At 42.4% G+C, this 24,371-nt stretch overlaps 1 protein-coding gene across 2 annotated transcripts in view; it reads left to right on the top strand.

Moving 5' to 3' along the window:
* CACNA2D3 (calcium voltage-gated channel auxiliary subunit alpha2delta 3) overlaps positions 1-24,371 on the top strand; it is an 812,027-nt gene that overhangs the window by 363,204 nt on the left and 424,452 nt on the right. For both annotated transcript variants that reach the window (XM_070390783.1, XM_070390784.1), the window contains exons 7-9: positions 2,432-2,492; positions 2,586-2,736; positions 13,442-13,516. In XM_070390783.1, coding sequence (XP_070246884.1) covers positions 2,432-2,492; positions 2,586-2,736; positions 13,442-13,516 — 287 coding nt within the window. The remainder of the gene's footprint in view (positions 1-2,431; positions 2,493-2,585; positions 2,737-13,441; positions 13,517-24,371) is intronic.

The following is a 24,371-nucleotide window of genomic DNA, read 5'->3' on the forward strand; positions in this document are numbered from 1 at the left end:
AGGGTCTCTTAGATGTAATTAGTTAAGTTGGGATTAGATCATACTGTATTTGGGTGGGACCTACATCCAAGGTGACTGGTGTCCTAAAAAAGGAGAAGACACAGGGACACAGTGGGAGTCAGCCATAGGAAGATAAGAAAGAGATTGCAGAAATGCAGCTCTAAGTCAGGGAACACCAAGGACTACTGAGGCCACCAGAAGGTAAGGGGCAAGGAAGGACTCTTCCCTAGAGCCTTCAGAGGGGGCATGGCCCTTGATGTTGCACATCTGTCTCCCATCACTGTGAGAACATACACTCCTGTCAAGCCGCCCAGTTGGTAGGCCTTTGTTAACTCCGCCCTAATGTTCCATCATTCTGTTCTCAGCTTGAAGAGCCTCCTTTATCTTCAGGATTAGAGCCAACCTTTATACCAGGGGTCCTCAAACTACGGCCTGCAGGCCACCTGCAAATACAAATATTGTATTTGTTCCTGTTTTTTTTTTTTTTTTTTTTTTTTACTTCAAAATAAGATGTGCAGTGTGCATAGGAATTTGTTCATAGTTGTTCTTTTTTAAACTATAGTCCGGCCCTCCAACGGTCTGAGGGACAGTGAACTGGCCCCCTGTTTAAAAAGTTTGAGGACCCCTGATTTTACACTAACATAGCCTCAGGTATAGAGCCACCATTATTCACTAACACAGCCTCAGGTCCTTCTTCCTTTTACAGCCGCCTTTATACACTAGCATAGCCTCAGGTACTGTCCTTCCAGACATCTCTGGTTCTTGTGATTTTATACATAGTGTCTTTTTTTCTGCTAGATGTGAGGCTTCCTGAGGGCAGGAGGGGCTGGGCCCACCTTTCTTAGTCTCTGCTGTCTGCGCTTCACTTGTCAGAGTGACTGGGAGGAGGGACAATCCCACTTGCAGAGAAATGAACTCAGTCCAAAGGAGAGCATGCGGTGGCATCAATTCCTGTCCCCCAGGCTCAGGCCTAAATGCTGGGCAGGAGGAGCAAACTGACCATGTTCTCATTCTGGTAGAGCACAGTGATGGGGAGGGTGGATGGCAGACATGCTCGCCATCGAAGAACACTACACACAATTCAACTCCAGAAACACCCACTGACCGCCTACCATGAGTCAACACATTAAAAGATAAATTCTCTTTATATTGGACTCAAACCAATTCTGTGTGGAACATTACCTAGCCTCACCAAGGATATAATTGCAAATGTGTCAAGACTGTATGAATGTGGCTGCACTTGGCTTTGTACATAGCAGTGTGTCAGATGTTTTTAAAACAAATTGCATTCTTGTCCTTTAGTGTACAATAGCATGTCAGCATTATTTTATCTTCATTACCTAATGGCCTTCCATTGGCAGTGGCTTCTCATACTTTTTTCTGATTTGTTACAGGGAACTCATTAAATGAGGCACTTTTGCAGATGGGAAATGTAGGTACAAGGAAGACAAGAACAAAATGACTCATTGGATTACAAACTGCCATCTCAGAGTTATCTGTGTAATAACTCGGGGGTGTTATCTTGAGCACATGCCTGTGAGCTCCGTGTGGTCCGGAAGGCTGGCCATTATTAATTGGAAAGGAGACTCTCAAGGCTACAGTCTGAGTCACGATTTCCTCATAGAAAATAATTTTTCTAGTGTTCTGAACTCCAAAGTCTGTGCTTCAAATCTTCCATCTCTGAGCACCACTGAGAGTTGAAAACAATGATTTTCTATCTTATTTTTAGGCAGCAAAAACTTTTTTTAAAAGTTTTATTCTTAAAAACCAAGTTGTAAACAGAGAATGTCAACTGTCTGCAAACCCTGAAGCTAAAGGTGTTGGAACCCACTTACATCTAAGAAAAGCTCTCCAGGCCTCCAAGCTTGAAACTCACACTTCATTGTACAGCACAATTAGGGCCATTTTATTTTATTTTATTTTATTTGAAAGCCAGGCCAAAATTCCTGATTTTAAAAACAGGAGTCAGGAAGGAACCGACCTGTGTATATTCTGCGATAGCAACATATCAAATGCTTGTACCTCCCATACTATAGGCATAACTGACCCAGGTCCAGGGACGCGCCCACCTTGCCCAGAGACCTGTGAATGATGCCCCAGGTCCAGCAATTTGAGGGACAGTGAGAAATGACCTTGGCTAACTTTATCTTTACCCACGGAAGGGGCTGCAGCCCATCCTTCCTCAATGGACAGTGCTTTACTCAAGGCAGCGCCACCGCCAGCGGGCCTTGGCAGGAGTGCACTCAGGCTAATTGCTGTCCTGTGAGCACCCTCCCAGAGTGGGCGACGGAGCACGTGATGAGCTCCAGGGTTGGTCTTCACATGTGATTTTTCACCCTGTCCACTCAGTCAGCAAAGCAGAGCAGTCTTGAAGTGCTATGAATAAATATTTGAAGTTTCTGGGTTTCTTATAACTCCATTTTTCTTCTAGGGATTAAATGGGAACCAGATGAGAATGGAGTCATTGCCTTTGACTGCAGGAACCGAAAATGGTAGGAAATGGACAAACCTCTCAGTTAGTTTTTAAAAGGCAAACTTGCAGAGAGGGTCAAGATTCAGTTTCCCCGTGTGTTCCCCTGACCTAGGTACATCCAGGCAGCGACTTCTCCGAAGGACGTGGTCATCTTAGTTGACGTCAGCGGCAGCATGAAGGGTCTCCGCCTGACCATCGCCAAGCAGACGGTCTCGTCTATTCTGGACACGCTGGGGGATGATGACTTCTTCAACATCATCGCTGTGAGTGCGGCTGCTTTGTGCTTTCTGTGCACTTCGGGTTCCTTTGATCTTTTAGTAGCAACTGTTCAGTCTTATTGCTTTTGTATGTAGAGCGTTAGATGCCCAGGATGAGCACTGGTTAGTCCCCTGTGAGCTCAGTGAGTGGTGAGGTTGGAGGGGCTCGGGGAGACTGGGGTGCTGGTGAGCACAGTTGCTCTCCTAACCACGCAGACAGCTGCTGCTGGAAGGTAGCACGAGGTTGGTTTTCCTGGGTCGCCAGCCTCTGCAGAATTAGACGTGGCAAGGTTTTCCTTAAACTGCTAGATCTTCTCCTGTGGGAATTAACTTTAAGCTGGATTGGTCTGATGACAGCGATAGTGATAATCGTGATGATAAAATGAGGAAAAAGTGAAGAGCAGTCGTAGACTCACTTACAGAACACTTTATCTCATCTTCAGAAACCAGAGTGGCACTTATTCAGTGCCTACTGTGTGCCATTTACTTTACTCTTCATATTTGCATTCTCTTTGTCGCTCATAGCAACTCTAGGTGGTCCGGGTGGTTTGGGCGTTTGCTCAGACAAAGCTGCTTGGATTGAGAGAGTGTCAGTCAGTGGGCTGAGGCCACAGCACTGGGAAGTGGGAGATGCAGGAGCCACGCCTGGCAGTGCCGTCCTCTCTGGCAAGAGCCGATTCAGCTGCGCATCTCCATCTCCTCCCCAGTTCTCTGGTGTGATTCTCGTCAGGTCCTTTATGTCCCTGTCACTCTTTTCCCAAAGAGTGTAGCCACAGTGAGCCTGGTCCTTCTCCTGGAGAGCTTAACCAGGTGCTCCTGTGTGGGCCACCTGGGCTGGGCCTCATCACCTCTATCTGGGACGTGGACGGCGTGTAGCAGGCAGGGAGGCAGCATGGTGAGGGGGACGGAGCTTGGGCTTTGGAGTTGGGACTTAGTTTTGAATCCGGGTGCTCCCGGAGTCCCTGGGCCAGTGCACAGGAGGCCACGGTCAGCGGGAGGGTGCTATTTGAAGAGCGGTGTATCATGCTGTGAGAATGCTGCTGCTCTTGTCTGCTGGGCTCTGCCGAGCCCCTGAGCAGAATGTGTCATCAAGGGGCCCTACTTCTGGCAGCCTCCTGCATGACACCCTCTTTTATTCGCTAGGCAGAGGGCTTGACGGAGTGTCCTCCTGCCTGCGTGTGCTTGTGATGGGACTCTGAGCAAAAGACACAACCACAGGGCCTCATGATTTAGAGCTTCAGATTTTACAAAGCCCCAAAGAAGAAAGGGAAAAGAAAGAAAATCATAGCTTCCATGAAAGTAGGGGTTAGTCTTGTTCATTCATTAAACTGTCATTGGTGCCTAGAACAGTGCCTGGCAAATAGTAGGAGTTTAAATATTTATGGAATGAATAATACCAGCAGCTGCTTTCCACAGAGGGCCCACTGTGTGCAAGCCCCTGTTAGGTGTCTTATGTGGATTCCCTCATTGGATCCTCTCCCAGCTCTGTGCTAAGTGGCATGGAGACAAAGGCACCAAGAGGTAGAAATGACTGGCTTAAGATCACTACCCAGAGAAAGGGGCACAGTGAGGACTCAGAAACAGTCTGGCTTGACCTCCCACTTCCTGAGCAGAAGTGAAGAGGTTGGAGTTGAGGGTTCAGCCACCTTCCTGTGAAACTCCATGGCTGGGGCCAGGGTTTTCCCCCCAGGAGACTTTAAGATAGAAGTTGTCTACCAGTCATTGAGAATATGCAAATGAAGCCTGATCCCCACACATCCTGAAGCATTTACAGATAAGAAGCAGCTAATTCGGGACTATCTTTCTTATTAATCTTTAATTACTCATTACAGAAGTATCAGAAATTTGCATAATAAGAAGAGCTAACTAATTACATCCTGAATTCTTATCAGTCAGAATTTATTGTTCTGTTAACAAAACCAATCGATTGAAATAATCTCTGTAAATTCATTAAGATACACACACAATGTCAACTCAATAATGAAAAGAGGGTGATTAAGATAATTAAAAGTAGACATGCCAGTTATTATAGATCACTTAAGAAAAAAAGTTATTTTTTACCCCAAATTGTCCCGTTATGTAAAGAAATCTATTAGAAATCCCATTAATCCTCTCTACACATCTCTTTGTTAGTTTTCAACATAAATGATCAGCATTAGGACTATATACATAATTATTTCAGTAACTAGAAAGATACTCGGAACATTTTTACATGAAATCTCTACAGTAAAATCATGAACTCTGCTTCCCTAAAGGATAAAGTAATGGACCAAATATGCTAGTGGATTTATATCAAAAGCCTGAGATCACAAAATGAATCACTACTTAACAATAACTTTTCCACATTGATTTATTTTAATATAGACAATATATGTAAATTTTTTAAACAATTCAGAAATGTTCCCATTCCCTTTTCATTTGGCACATATTCTTTCAAATTTTTCTGCATACATGAACATACATACATAACTTTTCTACAAAAATAAAATCACATTTTATAGAATATTCAGCAACTTGCCTTTATAACTCATATTGTAATCACGTGCATTTGCAAAGCAGGGCATTCTGTCACCTGTAGTTGACATTAACTTTTTAATCCATCCCCTTTGCTGGGCATATGCTGTTACTGATCTCTTTTCTACAGTGACTGGACGCCTGCATGTGTTTTTGCAGGGTTGGTTGTGCACTACTAAGTAAAATCTAGATGTGGAATCGCTGTACCAAAGGACATGCCCATAGTTAGTATTACTGGAATACACTGAGTAGGATGTAATGTTTACACACTTAGAAACTGTATTAGTTAGCTCCATCTTCCATAACAAAATATGTCTGAGTGGCTTAAACAACAGAAATTTATTTACTCACAGTTCGAAAGGCTAGAAAGTCCAAGATCAAGGTCCAGCAGGGTTTGTTTTCTGGTGAGGATTCCCTTTCTAGTTTGTAGACTGCCACCTTCTCCCTGTGTACTCACATGGCTTTTTCTCTGTATGTGCTCAGGGAAGAAGAGTGTGTGTGTGTGTGTGTGTGTGTGTGTGTGTGTGTTGGGGGGCTGTGAGGAGAGAGAGCGAGCTCTCATGTCTCTTCTTATAAGAGCAGGTTCCCCTCATGAGGGACCACCCCCGTGACCTCATCTAACCCTAATTACTTCCCAAAGGCCCCATCTCCAAATGCCACCACATCAGGGTTAGGGCTTCAACATAGGAATTTAAGGGGAACACAAACATTCAGTTGGTAACACCAACATTTTGAGGGTTTTTAATATTCAATTGGTAATTGACAAATCTTTGTTTTCATTCTCTTGAACTGTCTCTCCCAACCGAAGTGTATTTTACCAATTTGGCCTTGCCAAATTGTGGTGGTGGTTTGTTTGTTGTGATTTCTCCATCACCTTCTCCTGTTTCCATAGTAGCACGATTGCTACAGTAATATGGTGCAAGCTTTTCTTCCGTCTGTCTAAAACAGTCACTTACCTCTGTCTAGAGCCTCCCCCCGCCCCCCCACTGCGGGCTCTTGTACGTGCAAGGGGTGAATGTTTGAAGCTCCATCGAGAATTTGAGAACGCCCTGCCAATCTGTCTGAATTCCTTGTTCTGCGGGCTGGGTTTCATTTACGGGAGAGGACCTTATCATCTCACCCTTCATTGCACTGTCAGCTTTCTCTTGCTTGCCGGGTAGATGTTTGAGGAGGAATGTCAGTGTCTTAGAGAGAAAGTACAGAAAACAGTCTTTATTTTCAGTGATGGAAGCCCTTGTGCATTGTGGGCATTTGTTTGTGCAAACCTAATTCATCATCATGCTTGGATTTTCAGTGCCAATCCTGAGGATAGGAGGAGTAAGGTTGAAAGGGTGGAAGCGGCTTTCCTTGGCCATTCCGGGCATCTTTGCATGTTTGCATTAAGTTCATTGCTAAGTGCATCTTCTGTATTATCTGTATTATCTGGAGAAGCTTTCAATCCAGGTCTTGCCAGAGAATACACATGAAAAGATGACATTAAAAATGGTTTTAGCTTTCATGGGCTGGGTATTACAGAATCTACCTAAGACTGATGAACTAAATGATTGAATTATAAAAGGACAGTTGAAATGTGAGAGTGATTTTGTGCATTCCGAGCTAAAATGTAAGGCCCAGCCACTGGTGCATGAAGAGATGTTTCCGACAAGAGAAAAGGCATCTTTTTCTGATTCACTTTGAAGTCGAACTCCAAGCCATGCATTAAATGAACAATATTATCATAGAAATGAGGGTGCTAATTCTGTTTTGTCAGATGCTAAAATTTGAAAAATGATTTTACAGGATTCTAAAGCCATGCATTAAATGAATACAGTATTAACCGGCTGATATTGTTAAATCAGCTTAAATGCCTTTTATAGCCCGTGTTTATGAGAAGAGCATCGTTTGTTAGTTCAACCCAGAACTTTCTGTGCCCTGGTTTTAATTTGCAGAATTTTCTTTCAAACCATCTCTCCAGTGCTTTGCCTGCTGTGGATTTGCTTTTTAAAGTAATCGATTCCGTATTAAAAGTATGAGGATGGTATTTTCTTTCAGTGCTCATTTGTTCTATTCTACTAATTATGTCCAGTTGTGTTTCAAATTATACAAGAAGCTTTTGTAATGCAAAAGCTCCGTGGGATTCCTTGTGTTGGTGAAAATACTGTGGGCTCATCTGCTTCATTACATAATCCCTACACATTTTCATTCTGAAGGTTATTTAATCAAAAGTGCACCAATAAAACCATAAAAATATTTAATGGCATTCCAGCAATTCCACATCAGTTTTCTCGTGTCATATGAGCATGCCAGCATTTTAATTCTGTGGGGTTTTTGTGGAATTTGGGATTCTCCAAAACATCCCCACATACTTCCTTCTTGTTTATTTATCTGTTTTTTCAAGGTAGAGTTTCTCCTCTCTTTTTCTTTTCTTGTTTCAATGTCAACTCTTTTTTTCTAGGCTTTGTTCTTCTTTTCTGTCAGTAAACTTCTCTACAACTTTGCCTCTTGTTTCTTTGTTCTGATTATTTATTCATTCTACAAACACTGTTGAGTGCTAACAGTTAAGCAGTGGGCATTGATGTTTTGTGAGGGTTGGTGTGGGAGCCACCGGGGGCAGGTGCTCCCAGTAGCATTGTCAGTGCAGTCTTGAGAGGGGCAGCAAGGGAGGCCGGGAGAACAGAGCTGGGGCATGCAACCAACTGTAGATTCAGTGATGGCTTCTTGGCCGAAGTGATGACTAAGTGGACAAGAGTTAGCCATTAACCAGACATATGCAGTGAGGCAGGGCAGGAGGAAGGAGCATTGAGGAGGAAAGCACTGCCTGCAGGTTGTAGCAACTCCTCTTCCATCCCAGGAGATGCAGGCTTGGTCGGGGTGACTGTAGGAGGCGGAGTAGGTGGATGGGAGAGTGACGGAAAGAAGGGGCCTGGAGTGAGAGGGTCAGCCCAGATCCCGCAAGTGTGGTCAGCCACAGCGCGGAACTGGATGTCATTTGGAGACAATGGATGCGGAAGTGGTCTCACCTGCACAGGAGGCATTGAGAGGGTCCCTTTAAGTCCCCACCTTCCCAGGTCTTCGCTCATTCTCCTTTTTAGGCGACTGATGATCTGTTAGGCCTGAAAGCTCCATTGCTTTCATCGATCAAGCCCAGCTTCCAAAATGAAGCAGGGTTTAGCGTCCTCAGAATCATCCAGAACCCAGTCAGCTGTCCTCCATTCTCTGACCAACACAAATCAGCGTGGAACATGATAGCACACCGGTGCTGGGGCTGCATGAATCTTGGTGGGCGAATCCAGTTCATTGGTTCTTTGTCTCCAAAATGTTCTGGCCATTCATTTAATGCAACTTAAAACTTGCTCTTCCTATTTGAGATCATCATTAAAATTCCCATTGAGGAGTTGGCTGTATCTTTAAAATGGGAGACGTTGGGAAAGCTTACAGAGATTGGGCAACAGAAAGGTAAAGGATGGTGATGTGTCAGAGCGTAGAGTGTGGTGGTTGCAAAGAGGAGAGGGAGGCACAGTTCCTGCGAGAAGAGACTGGGGGGATGTAGTCCAAGACTGAAGGAGGTCAGGGCTTTATCTCAAGCCTGCTTTTGTTTTTGGATGGATCACTGCAGCATCACAGATAAGCACATTTTATTCTGAAAAGAAAGGCACACATTATCTTCAGATGTAATGAGCATATTCTTTTACTGATGAAAGCAGGAAAAAAAAGTGGTTCATGATCACTGCACAGTGATGATCATGGGGAAATGTAGCCAGTATTTTATGTCCCTGGCACATAGCAGGTGCTTAGTTAATATTCATTGAGCAAACACAGGAACAAAGGGTTGGTACCCTAGCACACGCCTTCCTGGAAGGGGTTTGGGCAGTGAGCTGGTTGCACTGTATTGGCTCTCGGTCTGTCAGAGACCTGAGTCACCGAGAGGGTTCAGAGGTGACACAGAGAGGGATAGCGTGTGGCCACACACCGGGTGATTTCTGTCTCAGGTATTTAGACAGTCACTGTGCCTACTGGTGAAGCACTTCTCTCCAATAGTGGGGTCTGTGCTCTCCAGAGGAGGTCAAGGCATGTGAGATGCTCCCCAGAGTGGATCACTGCCATCACCCCCCACATCCCTTCCTACTTAGCAAGTGCAGCAGGGGGTGGAGGGTACACGATGGTCTTTGTCTCCATGGAACACACATCACACTCACAAATGTAGTCTCTTTCTTTCTGTGCATGTGTGCCAGATGCTTTCTTTCTGTTTCTATATGCCAGGTTCTAAGTTGAGTCTTTACTGAATCATCTAATTTCATCTTCACCATGAGATCAGGGGGAGGTTCAGTTCAATCCCCAATTTCTCCAACACAAACACGAAGGCTCTCAGTTAGTGTGTGGCAGAGCCAGGATTTGAACCCAACCTGTCTGCCTCAGTTGCATCAGTTCCTACTGCTCTAGCCTTTGCTAGCAGAGGAGGGGATCCAATCAGACAAGGGGAGGGGATTCAATCAGACAAGAGGAGGGGATCCAATCAGACAAGAGGAGGGGATCCAATCAGACAAGAGGATGGGATAAGGAAACCAGCAGTGCCTGAGGCCCTGTGTCTATATGGCTGTTTCTGAGCTCTTTAAGGGGAGAAAGTGCTTGTCCATCTCCTCACAATATGGTTGGTGGGCTGGCTGGACCATCTCCAGGGTGGCTTGGTCCCCCTGCTATTCTGCTAAGAGACTCTACCCATGTCCCAGAAATTTGAGGAACAATTTACAGCTTTGGGGGAAAAGGGATTGGTCGAGTTTCTCTTTAGGTTCAATCCTGGCAGTGGGAAGGCAAAAAAGCAAATGACAGAAGCAGACTCCGTGTTGCCAGTGACCATGTGCACTTGCATCCTTTCTTCCTTAGTCCATTGCTATCTGGTTGTTTAAGTAAGGATGCAGGAGAACCATTCATAGTGCTGAGGTGCCCAGATCTGGAGTAGTGAATTAATATGGCCATCCCACATCACAGAGTAGAAATGTAGGGAACATCCATACAAACGCGAAAGTGAAAGAGAGCAGCTGGGAGCTTGGAAGCAGCTCCACAGGCAGGACACCCTTGGTGTCCCCTGGAGGAGCTCTGGGGTAGCGTGGTGAGCTTGCACAGCCAGCGGGCCCCCTGGCACAGCTGCCTGGGGTGCACCATTCCTTCACACGGCTGAGCCAGCTCCCTTTGGTGCTGCAGACCAGATTGCTCAGTGTAGCTTTATCCTGATGCAGTCAAGGGAAATTAGTCAACTGCAAGCTTGGATGATGCCACTAACAAGCTGACGGGGGTTCAGAAGAGCAGATTCCTCCGCTGTGGCCCCAGCTCACACAGCGAAGGCGAGCATGGTTTTGATTACTGCACATGTTCCTCCCTGATGAGGGCGAGAACTTCTTGGTCTCCTTTACTTTTAAGTCCTCTCCGCAGCCCCCCACAGGCACAGACCTTTGCATTAGCAAAGCAGTTTCAGGTCTGTTGCCTCATTGGATCCTCTCAGGGACCCCTGGAGGATAAACAGAAGATGAATTAGCACCTTCTTGTGCATAAGAATCCAGGATCAGAGAGGTTTAGTGACTTTCCCAAGGCCACACAGTGAGTACATGGCAGAGGTGGGAACTGGATGTGTGTCCTGACTCCCAGCTCAGAGTGTACACCATGAGAATCAACTTTGAGAGTGTGTATTAGGCAGAACACAGATGAAGTGTTTACATTTATCTGGGAAATGGAGTTGGAAAGTTTTTGGCTGCAGGTTAGTAAACAACTGACTGAAGGCTGCTGCAGCATCTAGGTATCTCCTATTCTCAGGGGAGAGCCTGAGGGCCGGCAGCGGCAGTGGCTCAGCAGTGTCCTCAGGGACCCACACTGGCTCCCTTCCCACTCTGTCTTCCTTGAACTTCACTCTCCACTTTTCATCTTGTCCCCTCATGGTTACAAAATGACTTGCAACTGCATAAGAGCATCCCAAGTGAGAAAGAAGGCATGGATATAGAGGAGAAAATAATTCATTGAAACTGCCCAGAAAACTATCCCTTCAAGTTTCATGGGCTGAAAATGAGTCACTTGACCAACCCTCGAGGCAAGACAGGCTATGAAGGTGTGCATCCAGCAGAGGGGTCCGGATAGCTGTGATTGGTTCAGACTGTTATGCTTTAGGCTTTAGGAATAGACATATTGTCACCCTGAACCAAATCAGTCAACAGCGGGGGTAGAGGCAGAGGGGAGGGCTGTTTTATTCTCTTCAGTCCAATATGAACTGAAAACTTTGGGGAAGCTCTTCTTCAGGTTGGACTGTGCACTCTCTTTACGGATCCTGAGATGATGTTCTGTTTGGTCATGAAATGTTACGCATTGTTTCATGGGCTGAAAATGAGTCACTTGACCATTTGGCGCATTTCAGAACTGCATGAATGTATTTTTTCCTCCATGCTTCACCAGAAGAGATCTAAGCTCTAAGACCGTGGAGCTATACTTTTTCAAATGCTTTTGTATGTCTACACTAAGAACAAAGGTTAAAGAAGGAGCAAAAGCCAGACTGGTGATATACATAGAGGGTTGGGGATTAGAGAGGAGGCACTGGGGGCGTGGTCGTCCTGAAGCCAGAGGCTGTGAGGTTAGAGTCTAACCGTTAGACTATCTGGGATTGAATCTGGACTCCACCCCTTATGTATGACTTTGGACAAGTTGGTCATCCTTGCTCTGCTCCAGTTTCCCTATCTGTGAAGGGAAAGTAATTGGAAGTGCTTCCCACATGAGGCTGAAATGTCGTGTGGATGAAGTCTAGGCTGTGTCTAGATGAAGTAAGTGTTAGTATTATCACTACTCCAACTTGCTTGTAAGCACCTTAGCATGTGGAACCCAATGAGTCTCCATAGCTGTAGCAGCAGCTGCTGGTCTGGTCCTCTTGAGTCTTCTCTCCAGTGTGTCCAGAGCAGTTGTCCCAGGCTCGTCGCTTTATTTCCCTCACCCCCGCTCACAGTCCTCCATGGCCCTCTGTGCCCTCAAGCTCGAAGTCCAAACTCCTTAGCCAGACTTTCCATGAGATCTGGGCCTGTGAGATGGTTCCGGTTCCTTCCCTCAGGAACCCTGGGCTAGGCCTTTGGTCCATGAAGAAGTGCCCTGACACTCTCACTGAACAAATTGTTCCTGGGCACCTGCTGTGGCTCAGCCCTGTGCTGTCACAGGGAACACACAGAAATCAGACATGGATCCTTGCAATGTGGCCCCGCCTTGTGGTGAGGGAACCAGGCACCAGGTAACTAGGACTTGGGAGGATTCAGGAGAGGGGCTACAGTGGAGGCAGGAATGAGCTGAGCTGGAGGATGAGCAGGAGTCAGCCAGCAGATTCCAGAGTAAGGGGATTAGGGCTGGCTGTGCTAAGTTCATGGGGGAGGACTACTGAGTTAAGGTAGGACAACAGATGCCAGTGTCCAGAGCCTTGCCAAGGCCTGGGCAGGTTCATCTGAAGAGCAGTGGGAGCTGTGAATGGGGCTGACAGGAGATGACATAGTCCGATTTATAGTTTGGAAGGACAAGTTTAGCTACAGTGCAGAGAATCAGGCTTGATAAGAGAAATAAAGAGAAGAACACTCACATTTCAACTTCCTAGTTGTGAGCTTTGGACAAAATCAAATGGTCTTATTCTGTGTATTCTGGGATCAAGCATGATTGGAAGGCAGGCATTGGCCTGTGTGGAAGATGGTGTCACTGTGCATGAGTAATGTCATGACCAACACCTGCGCAGCCCCCCAGAGTGCCCAGAGAACATCATGGCCTCTCCTCTATTCTGGCCTCATACACCTGTGACCCCCACATGCTTCCCTGGCTCCATGAGGCCAAAGGCAGGAGCTGCAGGTCTATTCGCCCAAGTCTGGGATGCCCTTTAGATCCCACATGGGCCGTGTGCTGTCAGCCATGCTCAGGGAGCCCCCATGTTTGGAGCTACCCCTGAAGGATTATAATTTAACTGTGTACACCCTGAACTCTGCCAGACCAACACGTGCTCGAGAAGTTTCTTCTTCAAACTAGAAAAGAATCAAGGCCGTCTTTGGCACATAAGCATGATTTCTCCAGGGTCACCAATTGGAAAAGCCACCGTAGGTGAATGAATTGAGCCTGTGATCATGCTGCTTTTCTGTTTGTGTGTGTATAGCCTTAAATTATTACATTGGACACTTTAAATGCTTAATTGTTTCCTCTTGGCTGTTTCTTCCCTCTGCAGTATAACGAGGAGCTTCACTACGTGGAACCTTGCCTGAATGGAACGTTGGTGCAAGCCGACAGGACGAACAAGGAGGTAAGGCCTGCTGCTTTGCGGGCACATCATCACTTAAAATAATTATGTCTTAACCTTTAGAAACTCATCAAATGCACCGATCTTTCATTGCGGGCCTCAGAACCCTTGTGTGTGAACATTTAGGAAGAGGCAGGAGGAAATCATGGCAATACAATGATCGCATGGATTTCAGATGCTTGCTAATGCCGAAACAATTGCATTGGTTTTCTCTTTCTCTTGCTCTAAGCACATCCTCTGTTGTGCTTGGCACCTGGGTTGACACCACTGAAAAAATATGTCCGTTGCTGAGATTTTAAGGAAAATTTAAGTCACTTGGTATATTAGTATTGCTTTTAATATAATTGATTAAATAATTGTTGATGTAGCTATTGGGGTAACTTGTCTCCCAGGTTAGAAGGTAAACTTTACAAGGATAGAGATGGTGTCTGCTCTCTGCTGTATCTTTAATGCTCCAAGTATTGCCTGCCCCCTAAATATTATGGAACAAAAGAAAGACAGGTTAAAGGAGCACCTTAAGAAATGAGGTAGAAGTTCACCTTCCAGTTGGAGCATCCTAGGAAAACAGCCAGAATAGATTTCTATAAACATAAATATTATTTCCTTTTGGCCATCTTTAGATTAGTACAACCACCACTGCTACCAATACTCCTCCTACAGGGCCAGGTGACAATTTAGGCTGAAGGTGTAGCTGCAACGACAACAATGTCATACCTCCTGGGACTCATAGCTGCAGTTGCTCACATTTGTTTTGTTGTAACTGCCAGATAGATACAATAAAATGATGCACCTGCCCTGGAGTGCAGACCCATGAGGTGGCCGAGGACAGTGGCCAAGGTAGGCCTCCGTGAGGCACTGTGCGTGGGCGGGGAGACTCCCTGGCCCAAATGGGAGTGACACTGGTGCTCAGATGCAGGGGGTAGAAGCACCTGGTTGGGCATCTCTGCGGAAGTGAAGGACAGAGGATTTAGAACACAGGTGAGAAGGAAAACATTATACCAGAATTGACATCCAAGCTTCAATTTGAAGGGGAAGAAATACCATAGCAAGCTCTGTTCTTAGGAGAAAGGGGCAGGTACATTGTAGATCAAAGAACAAGTGTCTCCAGGGAATGTTGGTTTATGGCCATTTTCTAGGCTATGGTAGGAAAAAAATGACATAAACTTACAAGCGAATTTTCCTAGGGACTTTCCCTTTGTTTGGTCTTTGCCTGGGTCTGGATTGCATCCCTTCCCCAATATAGCAGCATTGGAATATTTCCAGACCTCAGATAGGTGTTCATTGATGGTGCTTATGACATTAAATAGAAAAGATGCTTCAGCCCGGCCAGCGTGGTTCAGTTATTGAACCACCTATGAACCAGGAGGTCATTGTTTGATTCCCGGTCAGGGGACATGCCCAGGTTGCAGGCTCAGTTCCCAGTGTGGGCTGTGCAGGAGGCAGCTGATCAATGATTCTCTCTCATCATTGATGTTTCTCTCTCTCTCTCTCTCTCTCTCTCTCTCTCTCTCTCTCTCTCTCTCTCCCCTTCCTTTCTGAAATCAATAAAAATATATTTTTAAAAAAGATGCTTCAAACGATTAATGCCTTTCTTTAGGTAACTTCCCAATGAACAGAGCCAGTTTGATATCTGGAGACACAAAGTCTTATGATTGAAAAACTTGTTAGAGAAGGTGGGCTAAAAATTTATTTAAAATTCTCTTTGATTGTATGGGTATTAAAGACAGGAGTAGTTTTAAATATAAAAATTAATCCAGACTCTGATTCTGCCAGTATGGAGCAGCCACATTTCAATTAGACTTTCCCCCTTACAAATAGAAATCCCTGTACATGACCTAATCTAATGACATGCAGGTGAGCTCCCTGGATTTCCGTATTGATTCTCATATGACCCAAATAGAGCAATCCAGATGACTCCCTCCTGAACCAGCAATAGACACACACACATGGATACACACACACACACACACACACACACACACACACACACACACAAGTTTCAAGAAAAGCTAAATGACCAGGAAAAGGGTGGTATATCCAAGAAAACCTTTGAGACAACACCTTTTCTATTTCAGCCAAACACCAATGGTACAACTCTAGACAACTCTCCATAGCTTCAGTGGGGCTGAACAGAGAGTTGACTTTCCATCCCACTGATACCCACATGGTTTTGTGCTACACTTCAACAGAGACAAAATGTTAATAAAAATGATGAAATAATACCGAGTCTCATAATATATAGTCTAAATGCCCAGAATGCAATAAAACATTCCTTGTCATCTAAGAACTAAAAAAATCATAATATGAGTAAGAAGAGACAATCAACATAAGCTAATATTGACATGAATCAGATGTTGAAATTATCAATTGCTTCAACAAGCAATTCGGAATTCTCTTGAAGCAAGCAAAGAAATAAAACATCTCATCAAAGAAATAGAAGTGATAAAAAAGAACTCAATGGAAATTATAGAACTGAAATATACAGTTACCAAAATAAAAAGCTACCTGGATCAGCTCACCAGTAGAGTGGAGATGACAGCAGGTAAAATCATTGAACGTTAGGATAGATCAATAGAAATTAACCAATCTGAACAGCAGAGAGAAAATGGAATGGAATGAACTGAGTCCCAGGGACATGTGGACAATAACGAAAGGGCAAGCAGCCATGTCATGAAAGTAGAACTCGATAGATGTTTGAAGATGTATTGACTGAAAACTCTAAATTAATAAAAAGCATAAACATATACATTCAAGAGTCTAAGCAAATTCCAAATAGGATAAACCCAAGTAAGTCAATGGCAAGACATATGATAATTAAATACAATTAGACAAAGGGAAAAAACTTGGTAATAGCCAGAGAGAAAAAACGTGTTACTCAAATTACTCATTTGAATGATAGTAAATTTCTCACGTGAAATCATGGAGACCAGAAGGAAGTGGCATAGTATTCTTCAAATACTGAAAGAAAAGAACTGTCAACTTGGGATTCTGTATTCAGTGAAAATATATTTCATGAATGAAGGGGAAATGAAGACATTCTCAGATGACTGAAAGCTATGATAATTTGTTAGCAAATCAACACTTAAAGAATGGCTAGAGAAGTTCTCCAAACATAAAGGAAATAATAGAAAAAGAATTGAAACTGCAGAAAGAAAAGAATATTGGAATGGGTACAAATAGGAGTAAGTATAATAGACTTTCATAATTCTCAGGAGATTCTTAAATCATAATTGATAGTTGAAGCAAAATTTAAATAATTATATTTTTAAAGTATGGAGGGTAAAGGAATCTAATTTCTACATTTTTATGGGATTGATACATGCTGATACCAGTAGACTGGGACAGTTACATATTTTTAATAACTAGAGCAACTGTAAAGAAAACAGAAAAGATGGGTATTCTTATAAAGCAACTCATAGGAATTTAGAAAAGAGAAACAGGGATGAGATTCAGAGGAAATGAAGAGGAAAAAGACATAAATTGGCAACCTTAAGCCTTAGCTAATTATCTTTCACATAAACACACCATTTAAAGCAGTGATGGCGAACCTATGACACGCGTGTCAGAGGTGACACACGAACTCATTTTTTTTGGTTGATTTTTCTTTGTTAAATGGCATTTAAATATATAAAATAAATATCAAAAATATAAGTCTTTGTTTTACTGTGGTTGCAAATATCAAAAAATTTCTATATGTGACATGGCACCAGAGTTAAGTTAGGGTTTTTCAAAATGCTGACACGCCGAGCTCAAAAGGTTCACCATCACTGATTTAAAGGATAGAGATTGGCCAAGTAGATAAAAAATGATCCAACCAATTCACTTAAAATACAAGGACATGGGTATGTTGAAAGTAAAAGGATGGAAGAAGGTATACAATGCAAGCATTAATAAGGGTGACTATATTAACTTCAGATAACATCATCTTCAGAACAAAAAAAATTAGTAGAGACAGTGAGGGAAAATACAAAATGATAAAAGGATTAATCCACCAGGCAGACATAACTATTCTAAAGGTGTTTGGACTAAGCTGCCGGAGCTTTATAACACGTGAAGCAAAAATTAACAGAGCTGTTGATTAGTGATATTGAGCATCTTTTTATATGTCTATTGGCCATCTGTATGACCTCTTTGAAGAAATGTCTACTCAGATCCTTTGCCCATTTTTTAACCAGATTGTTTTTGTTGTTAAGTTTATAATTTTATTATATATTTTGGATTTTAACCCCTCATACATGTATCATTGGCTAAGTGTCCATTGATAGGTGAATGGAAAACAAGATGTGGTATATCTATACAAAGGAATATTATAATTCAGCCATACAAAGAATGTAGTCTCGTGATCTGTGACAATATGGATGGACCTAGAGGATATTATGCTAAGTGCTATGTCAGACAGATAAAGAGTTACCACATGCTTTTTGTTTATCTGTGAAATCTAAAAAACAAAACAATTAAGAAAACAAAATATCAGATTTATAGAGAGAACAAATTGATGGTCACCAAATGGGAGAGGGGTTAGGGAATGCATGAAAAAGGTGAAAGGGATTAAGAAGTAAAAATTGCCAGTTATAAAAATAGTCACAGGAATATAAAGTATAGCATAGGGAATATAGTCAATAATATTGTAATAACTATGTATGCTGTCAGATGGGTACTAGACTTATTGGGATAATTACTTTGTAACATCTATATATGTCCAATCACTATGCTACATACTCAAAACTAATATAATGTTGTATGTCAACTGTAATTGAAAAATAATTTTTAAAAAATTAATACAGCTTGGGGTAGAAATAGAAAAACTTAAAGTTAGCCCTGGTCAGGTAGCTCAATTGGTTAGAGCATCATCCTGATATGCCAAAGTTGCAAGTTCAATCCCAGTTCAGGGCACATATAAGCATCAACCAATGAATACATAAATAAGTGGAACAACAAATCAATGTTCTTCTCTAGCTCTCTAAAATCAATAAATAAAAAAATTAAAAAAGAAAAACCTACAATTACAGTGGGGACTTGTACACTTCACAGTCTTTAATTGATAGATTACTAAACTGAAATCAGCAAAGATAGAGAAGAACTAAACAAAATTATCAACCAATAAGATCTGAATAACATATATAGAATACTTTATTCTCCAATAGCAGCATGCATATTCTTTTCAAATACCCATGGAACATTAGCCAAGGTAAAACATATCTTGGGTCATAATATAAACTATAAAAAAGTTGACATCATACTGAGTATCTTTTCTGATAATAATGGAATCAAATAGAAATCTATAACAGAGTGATGACAGAAAAATATTCAAACACTTATAAATGGAGCACACTTCTAAATAATCCATGGGTCAAGGAGGAGGTATTGAAGGAAATATATAAATGTATGAAAATGAAAAGACAATATATCAAAATGTGTGGGACAAAGCTGTTACAGATTTTAGAGGGAAATTTGTAGCACTAAAGGCCTACATAAGGAAGAGGAAAGCCTCAAATTAATAATCTAACTGTCTAACACAATAAAGTAGAAAAAGAAAGAAAAATAAACCCAAAGCAAACAGGAAGAAAAAAATAATAAAAAGTAGAATCAATTAAATTGAACCAGGTTAACAGTAGAGAAAAATCAATGGCAATAAAACCTGGTTCTTCAAAAATAAATCAATAAAACTGATAAACCTCTAGCAAGACTGGTGAAGATAAAAGGAGAGAGGTTACACATCACCAATATCAAAAGTGAAACAGGGAATGTCACTGCAGATACTGCAATTATTAAAAACAATACAAGGACATTACAAACACCTTTATACTCATGATTTTGAGAACTTAGAAGAATTGGACCAAGTATCAAAAACTACAAGCTATAGAAATCCAATCACATGCACACACACAAAATAAAGGAAAAAAACAAAACAACCTTAATCTTGACTCACACCTCACAATTTAAACAAAATATAATTCAAACAGGTCCAAGACTTAAATGTAAAATGTAAAACCATAGCACTGTCTGAAAAAAATGTGGGAGACAATCTTTGGGCTCCCTAGCTGGACAAGAGTTCTTAGGCTTGACATCAAACAATGCATGAAAGAAAAATTTGACATAATGAATCTCATCAAAATAAGAAGAAAATTATGCAGTGTAAAAGACCCTGTTTGAAAGGATGAAAAGGTATGTGATTTTCAAATTTCTTCTCCCAAATCATGTATTTGATAAAGAACGAGTAAATAGTGACCGTATAAATAACTCTCAAAAAACAAATAATCCAATTAGAAAATGGACAAAGGACATGAAGAGATATTTTACTGGAAAAGGACATAGAGATAATAAGTAAGTACATGAAAAGTTATTCAATATCATTAGCCGCCAGAGAAATACAAATTAAAACCACAATGAGATATCATTACACACCTATTAGAATGACTAGAATAAAAGACTAAAAATAATGAAAAACAATAAATGCTGGTGACATGTAGAGAAATTGGCTCACTCACACCATACATTGCTGATGGGCATGTTACACAGTGCAGCTACTCTAGAAAACATTTGGCAGTTTCTTATAAAACTAAACATGCAATTAGGATATGACCCAGAATTTGCACTATTGGGCATTTATCTGAGAAATGAAAATTTATGTGAACACAAAACCTGTACACAAATATTCATAGCAACTTTATTCATAATAGCCCCAAACTGGAAAACATGTGGGTGAAATGATCTGATTCCAGGCTTGGCAATCCTCACTAGTCTTTCTAGTTCAGGTCAAATCCCCTAAATGGCAGCTTGGGAGCCTTCTCATGTTCCTTGTGAACTGGGGAAAGAGGATGGTGACTTCTGTATGAACCTGTGGAGAAATGGCACGGTGCACACTGATGCCAGTCCTCCAGAATTCTGACTACACTGTGCCACATCCTTTGGGACATTCATCTTTCACTTAAAATATCCATGTTGTATCATGACAAGTTTTTATGATGGCCAAATAGGTGAGAGTCTTTCTTTTCTATACTTTTTCATCTTCTGAGTATTTTCCTGGTGACCATAGTGATGTTACCTCCAGTTAATGAAAGGGCATGGGAGGGCTTCTGGATGGTGACATTTGGGATGATTATGTCGTGCACCTTTAGTCCTATGATAGCTAACTCTGGCTTTACAACATGCAGGCGACTGCCTAAAAAATCAGAACTAGATAATTTTAATTAAAATAGTATTTAAGCCCCAGCCGGTTTGGCTCAGTGGATAGAGTGTCAGCCTGCGGACTGAATGGTCCCAGGTTTGATTCCTGTCAAGGGCACATGCCCAGGTTGCAGGCTCGATCCCCAGTAGGGAGTGTATGCAGGAGGTAGCCAATCAATGATTCTCTCGCCTCATTGATGTTTCTGTCTTTCTCTCCCTCTCCTTTCTGCTCTGAAATCAATAAAAATATGTATTTAAAAACAACAACAACTACAAAAAACAGTATTTAATTAAAATGATTTAAAAATTTGAAAGAGGAGTGAGAAAATGTCAATGAGCATTGGGGTAGAAGAAAAGATCAGGGTAAAATTGCTGGCCTCATTCAAACTAACTTGTCCTGGTTTAAAGATTTCCTGTGACTTTGTTTGAAATAGCCCATGAGCACCGTCCCTGAGCAAGTGAGTTTAAGGCTCTGAGTTTTTGGTTTTGGCTTTTAAAAGTATTGTTTACTGTCTGGAGAAAATTTTGTTTTGCTGCTTTATGTACCAAATAACTCACTTTTGTTTTTTTCTTTGAGTAAAAAGAAACCATGACAAATTGGGTGAGCCTGGAGCTCAAATATAGACTTCAAACCAGTAAACTCACATCCTAATCTACTTCAGACCTTCTGAACCATTCATCAGCCCTCCGAGTGAACCTCCTGTGGTCTCTCTGGGGCCCGGGAGGAAGGAGAGCCATGTGCTTTCCCTCTGGTTTATAACGGAGCTGTTCTGCAATCCACCGAGTAGCATGGCTCTGTTTAAGATTCATTTAGTAACCCTCGGAACTCTCATCTTCCTGGCAGTTTTGATCATTTCCCATGGGAGTCCTGAACGTCCATGAATTAAGAGAAGTCCACATCTGAGCTGTTGGGTTTCCCCCAGTACTGCTTCTTCCAGTTTGAGCTTTGTTATGGAAACAGCCTCGGTTTCTACAACTTCCCACCTCTCTTGGCTTCGTGGGCCTCCAGTGTACAGTGTGCCAGGGATAGGGGAGTGTGGGGCATGTAGGCAGAAAGGAGTGCTTCTTGCCCGGCTGGTATGGCTCAGTGGTTGAGCATTGTCTCATGGACCGAGAATTCCCTGGTTCAATTCCTGATTTGGGGCTTGATCCCCAGTAGGGGGTGTGCAGGAGAGGCAGATCATTGATGGATCGATGTTCCTATCTCTCTCCCCCTCTTCCTTCCTCCTCTCTAAAATTAATAAAAACGTATTTAGAAAAGAAAAAGTAGCCCTTCTGCACACCAGTGAATGAAGGCCAAACACCAAGGGAGACAAAGTTTGCAGAACACAAACCTTCTTTTATTCAATTCAAAACCAATAAGAGGCAGTTAGAATTGCATTTAAAATGCCATGAGTACATTAGAAGTAACTGACAGAGAAAAAAATTGAGAACAACTTAAATGTAAACAAATTCTTGTAGATTCAATATAACTTAACACAATGCAGCTCGAAGTAGAAACAAGGTAGGTTTATGTATACCATGAGAGAGTAACAGCGGTGTCTAGTTAGGTTCAAAAAAGAAACTTGAAGAACAGTTTGCTTTGTGGTTTCTATATTGCTTAAAGATAGAAAGATATAAAGGAGGGAAGGAAGGAAAGAGGGAGGGAGGAAGGAAGGAAGGGGAAGGACTTAGGAAGTGTATTTGATACCTTTCTTTTTAAAAAAAAATTGTACTGAAAGCATTTTACATGAGTTAGCATTTAACAAATTGTTGTGCGTCCCATGCAGTATTGGTAACTACAGCAGGTCTCTGGAACTTACTCATCACGCAGAGCTGAAACTTTATACCTGCTGAATAGCAAATATCTATACACTGAGCCCAAAGTACTTTTGCAGTCAGAAATATAATACTTTAATATTAATTTTCTATTCTTAGAATGAATACAAATGTTTTTTAAAAAACGATTAGTGCAGGTCTGTAAACACTAACCCGTGAGATGAGGACACCCCTCCTGCTAATTTCCAGAAAGGCTTCTTCCTGATTTCTGCTTATTGAGGGTAAGAGGTACGGCCATATTTTAGGTCCATGTCACCCTATTGGCTTACGTGAATCCTGCTGCTTTATAGTGACTCCAGTGATTCATAAAGCAAATGTCTCCTAATTCCTGAGCAGTAGCTCTGTAGTAGAGCGGAAGTTACCAAAATGATGACCAGAGACTGTTGCCATGGGAGATGTGTTCCAGAAACTATCCTCAATTATGTTCCCCTTTACATTTCATTATGTATTTATATTAATTTGATAAAATTCGCTTGTTTCAAAACAGTCAAGCAACCACTGGGCAACTATCTAGATTATTGAATATTTATCAATGCATAATTTGGGTTAAAACCATTGATATAGTTTAAAATTTTTCTGTTTTCTTCACTTTACTATAGTGTGCTTTGTGAACCCCTATATGAATCTAGATTAGGGGTCTAAAACCAGATAGCAAATATTTTAGGCTTCGTGGGCCATGTGGGCTCTGCTCTAACTACTTAGATTTGCCATTGTGGCATGAAAGCAGCTATGGGCAATACAGAAACACGTGGGTATGTGGCTGTGTCCGATAAAACTTTATTTATAAAAATTGGTTCAGGCCTGTGTGGTGCTGACCCCTAGTGTGGACGGTGGACAAGACTAGAGGAGAAGTCTGTTATCAAAAAAAGAACTTACATTGAGCTCAGGCAAAATCTTTCTGGAAGGGCCTGGAAATCGGTGGTTGAGAACTAGAGTAGATGAGCTAATACTTCTTCACTCTTCTCATGTTCACTCTGTTGGCAAATGAGGCTGGATCACTACCTTGAGCTGACTTTCAACCTTGCATAGATTTGCCAGTTAACTGATTTCTGATTTCTTAGTTCATTTACATTTAACCTGGAAGCCATCTTTTCTTCATTGAATATCTTCCCTGCACAGAGCAGAAGGCATTTTCCCTGCTTCGCTGCCTCTTTCTTATCTTTAGAGAGAAGATGTTATTATATGGTTAATACTTCCAGGATTTGCCTTAAGTCTAGCATCTTTCTTGGGTATTTGCAATGAGCTTGTGCTGGATCGAGTTGGATTGACTTCATAAAGCAGTTCGCTGGATCCTTCAGGGGGTACCCAGCACAAGTCAGGGAGCCCCGGTTTGGAGCTGATTTCTCCTGATCCTTCCCTGGGGGCCAGAGGCTGCCTGCCTGGCTTTTCCTCGGGATGGGCTTTGGAAACTGCAGGTAATACAGTGTGTTGTGAGGCACCGAGGGAGCCGCTCATTATGGCGTCTCTGCTGTATTTGTTTTGGGCTGCCCTCCTGCATGGCTGGATGAGCCTCCTATGCCGTGGCTTTGCTGAGTGTACATCTCATGAGCCTTGTGTGGAAGCTGTGGGTCTTAGAGGGAGCAGGTCACCCAGTGAAGCCTGCACCCCACCTCTGGAGCCCTCCCGGTCATCTCACTCCCAGGATGGGTGCTGTGCTTGCTCTCCCTGCTCATCAGTTTCTTCACTTCTGATTTATTTTCACTGATAATTAAATGTTATTTGTATTCTTTTCGGTGATGCCTAGATCATGTGCCCAATGTCTTGCACTTGGAATTGTGTGATCCAGAGTAGCTAGCCAGGAGCCACCCTCACCTCATCATCATCATAGGCACGGCATGCTGGATGAGATTCATCACATTTGACTACAAGCATT

This window comes from Myotis yumanensis, unplaced genomic scaffold, assembly GCF_028538775.1.
Source record: "Myotis yumanensis isolate MYYU_CA2020_CCGP unplaced genomic scaffold, mMyoYum1.0.hap1 SCAF_14, whole genome shotgun sequence".
Classification (NCBI taxonomy): Eukaryota; Metazoa; Chordata; class Mammalia; order Chiroptera; family Vespertilionidae; genus Myotis; species Myotis yumanensis.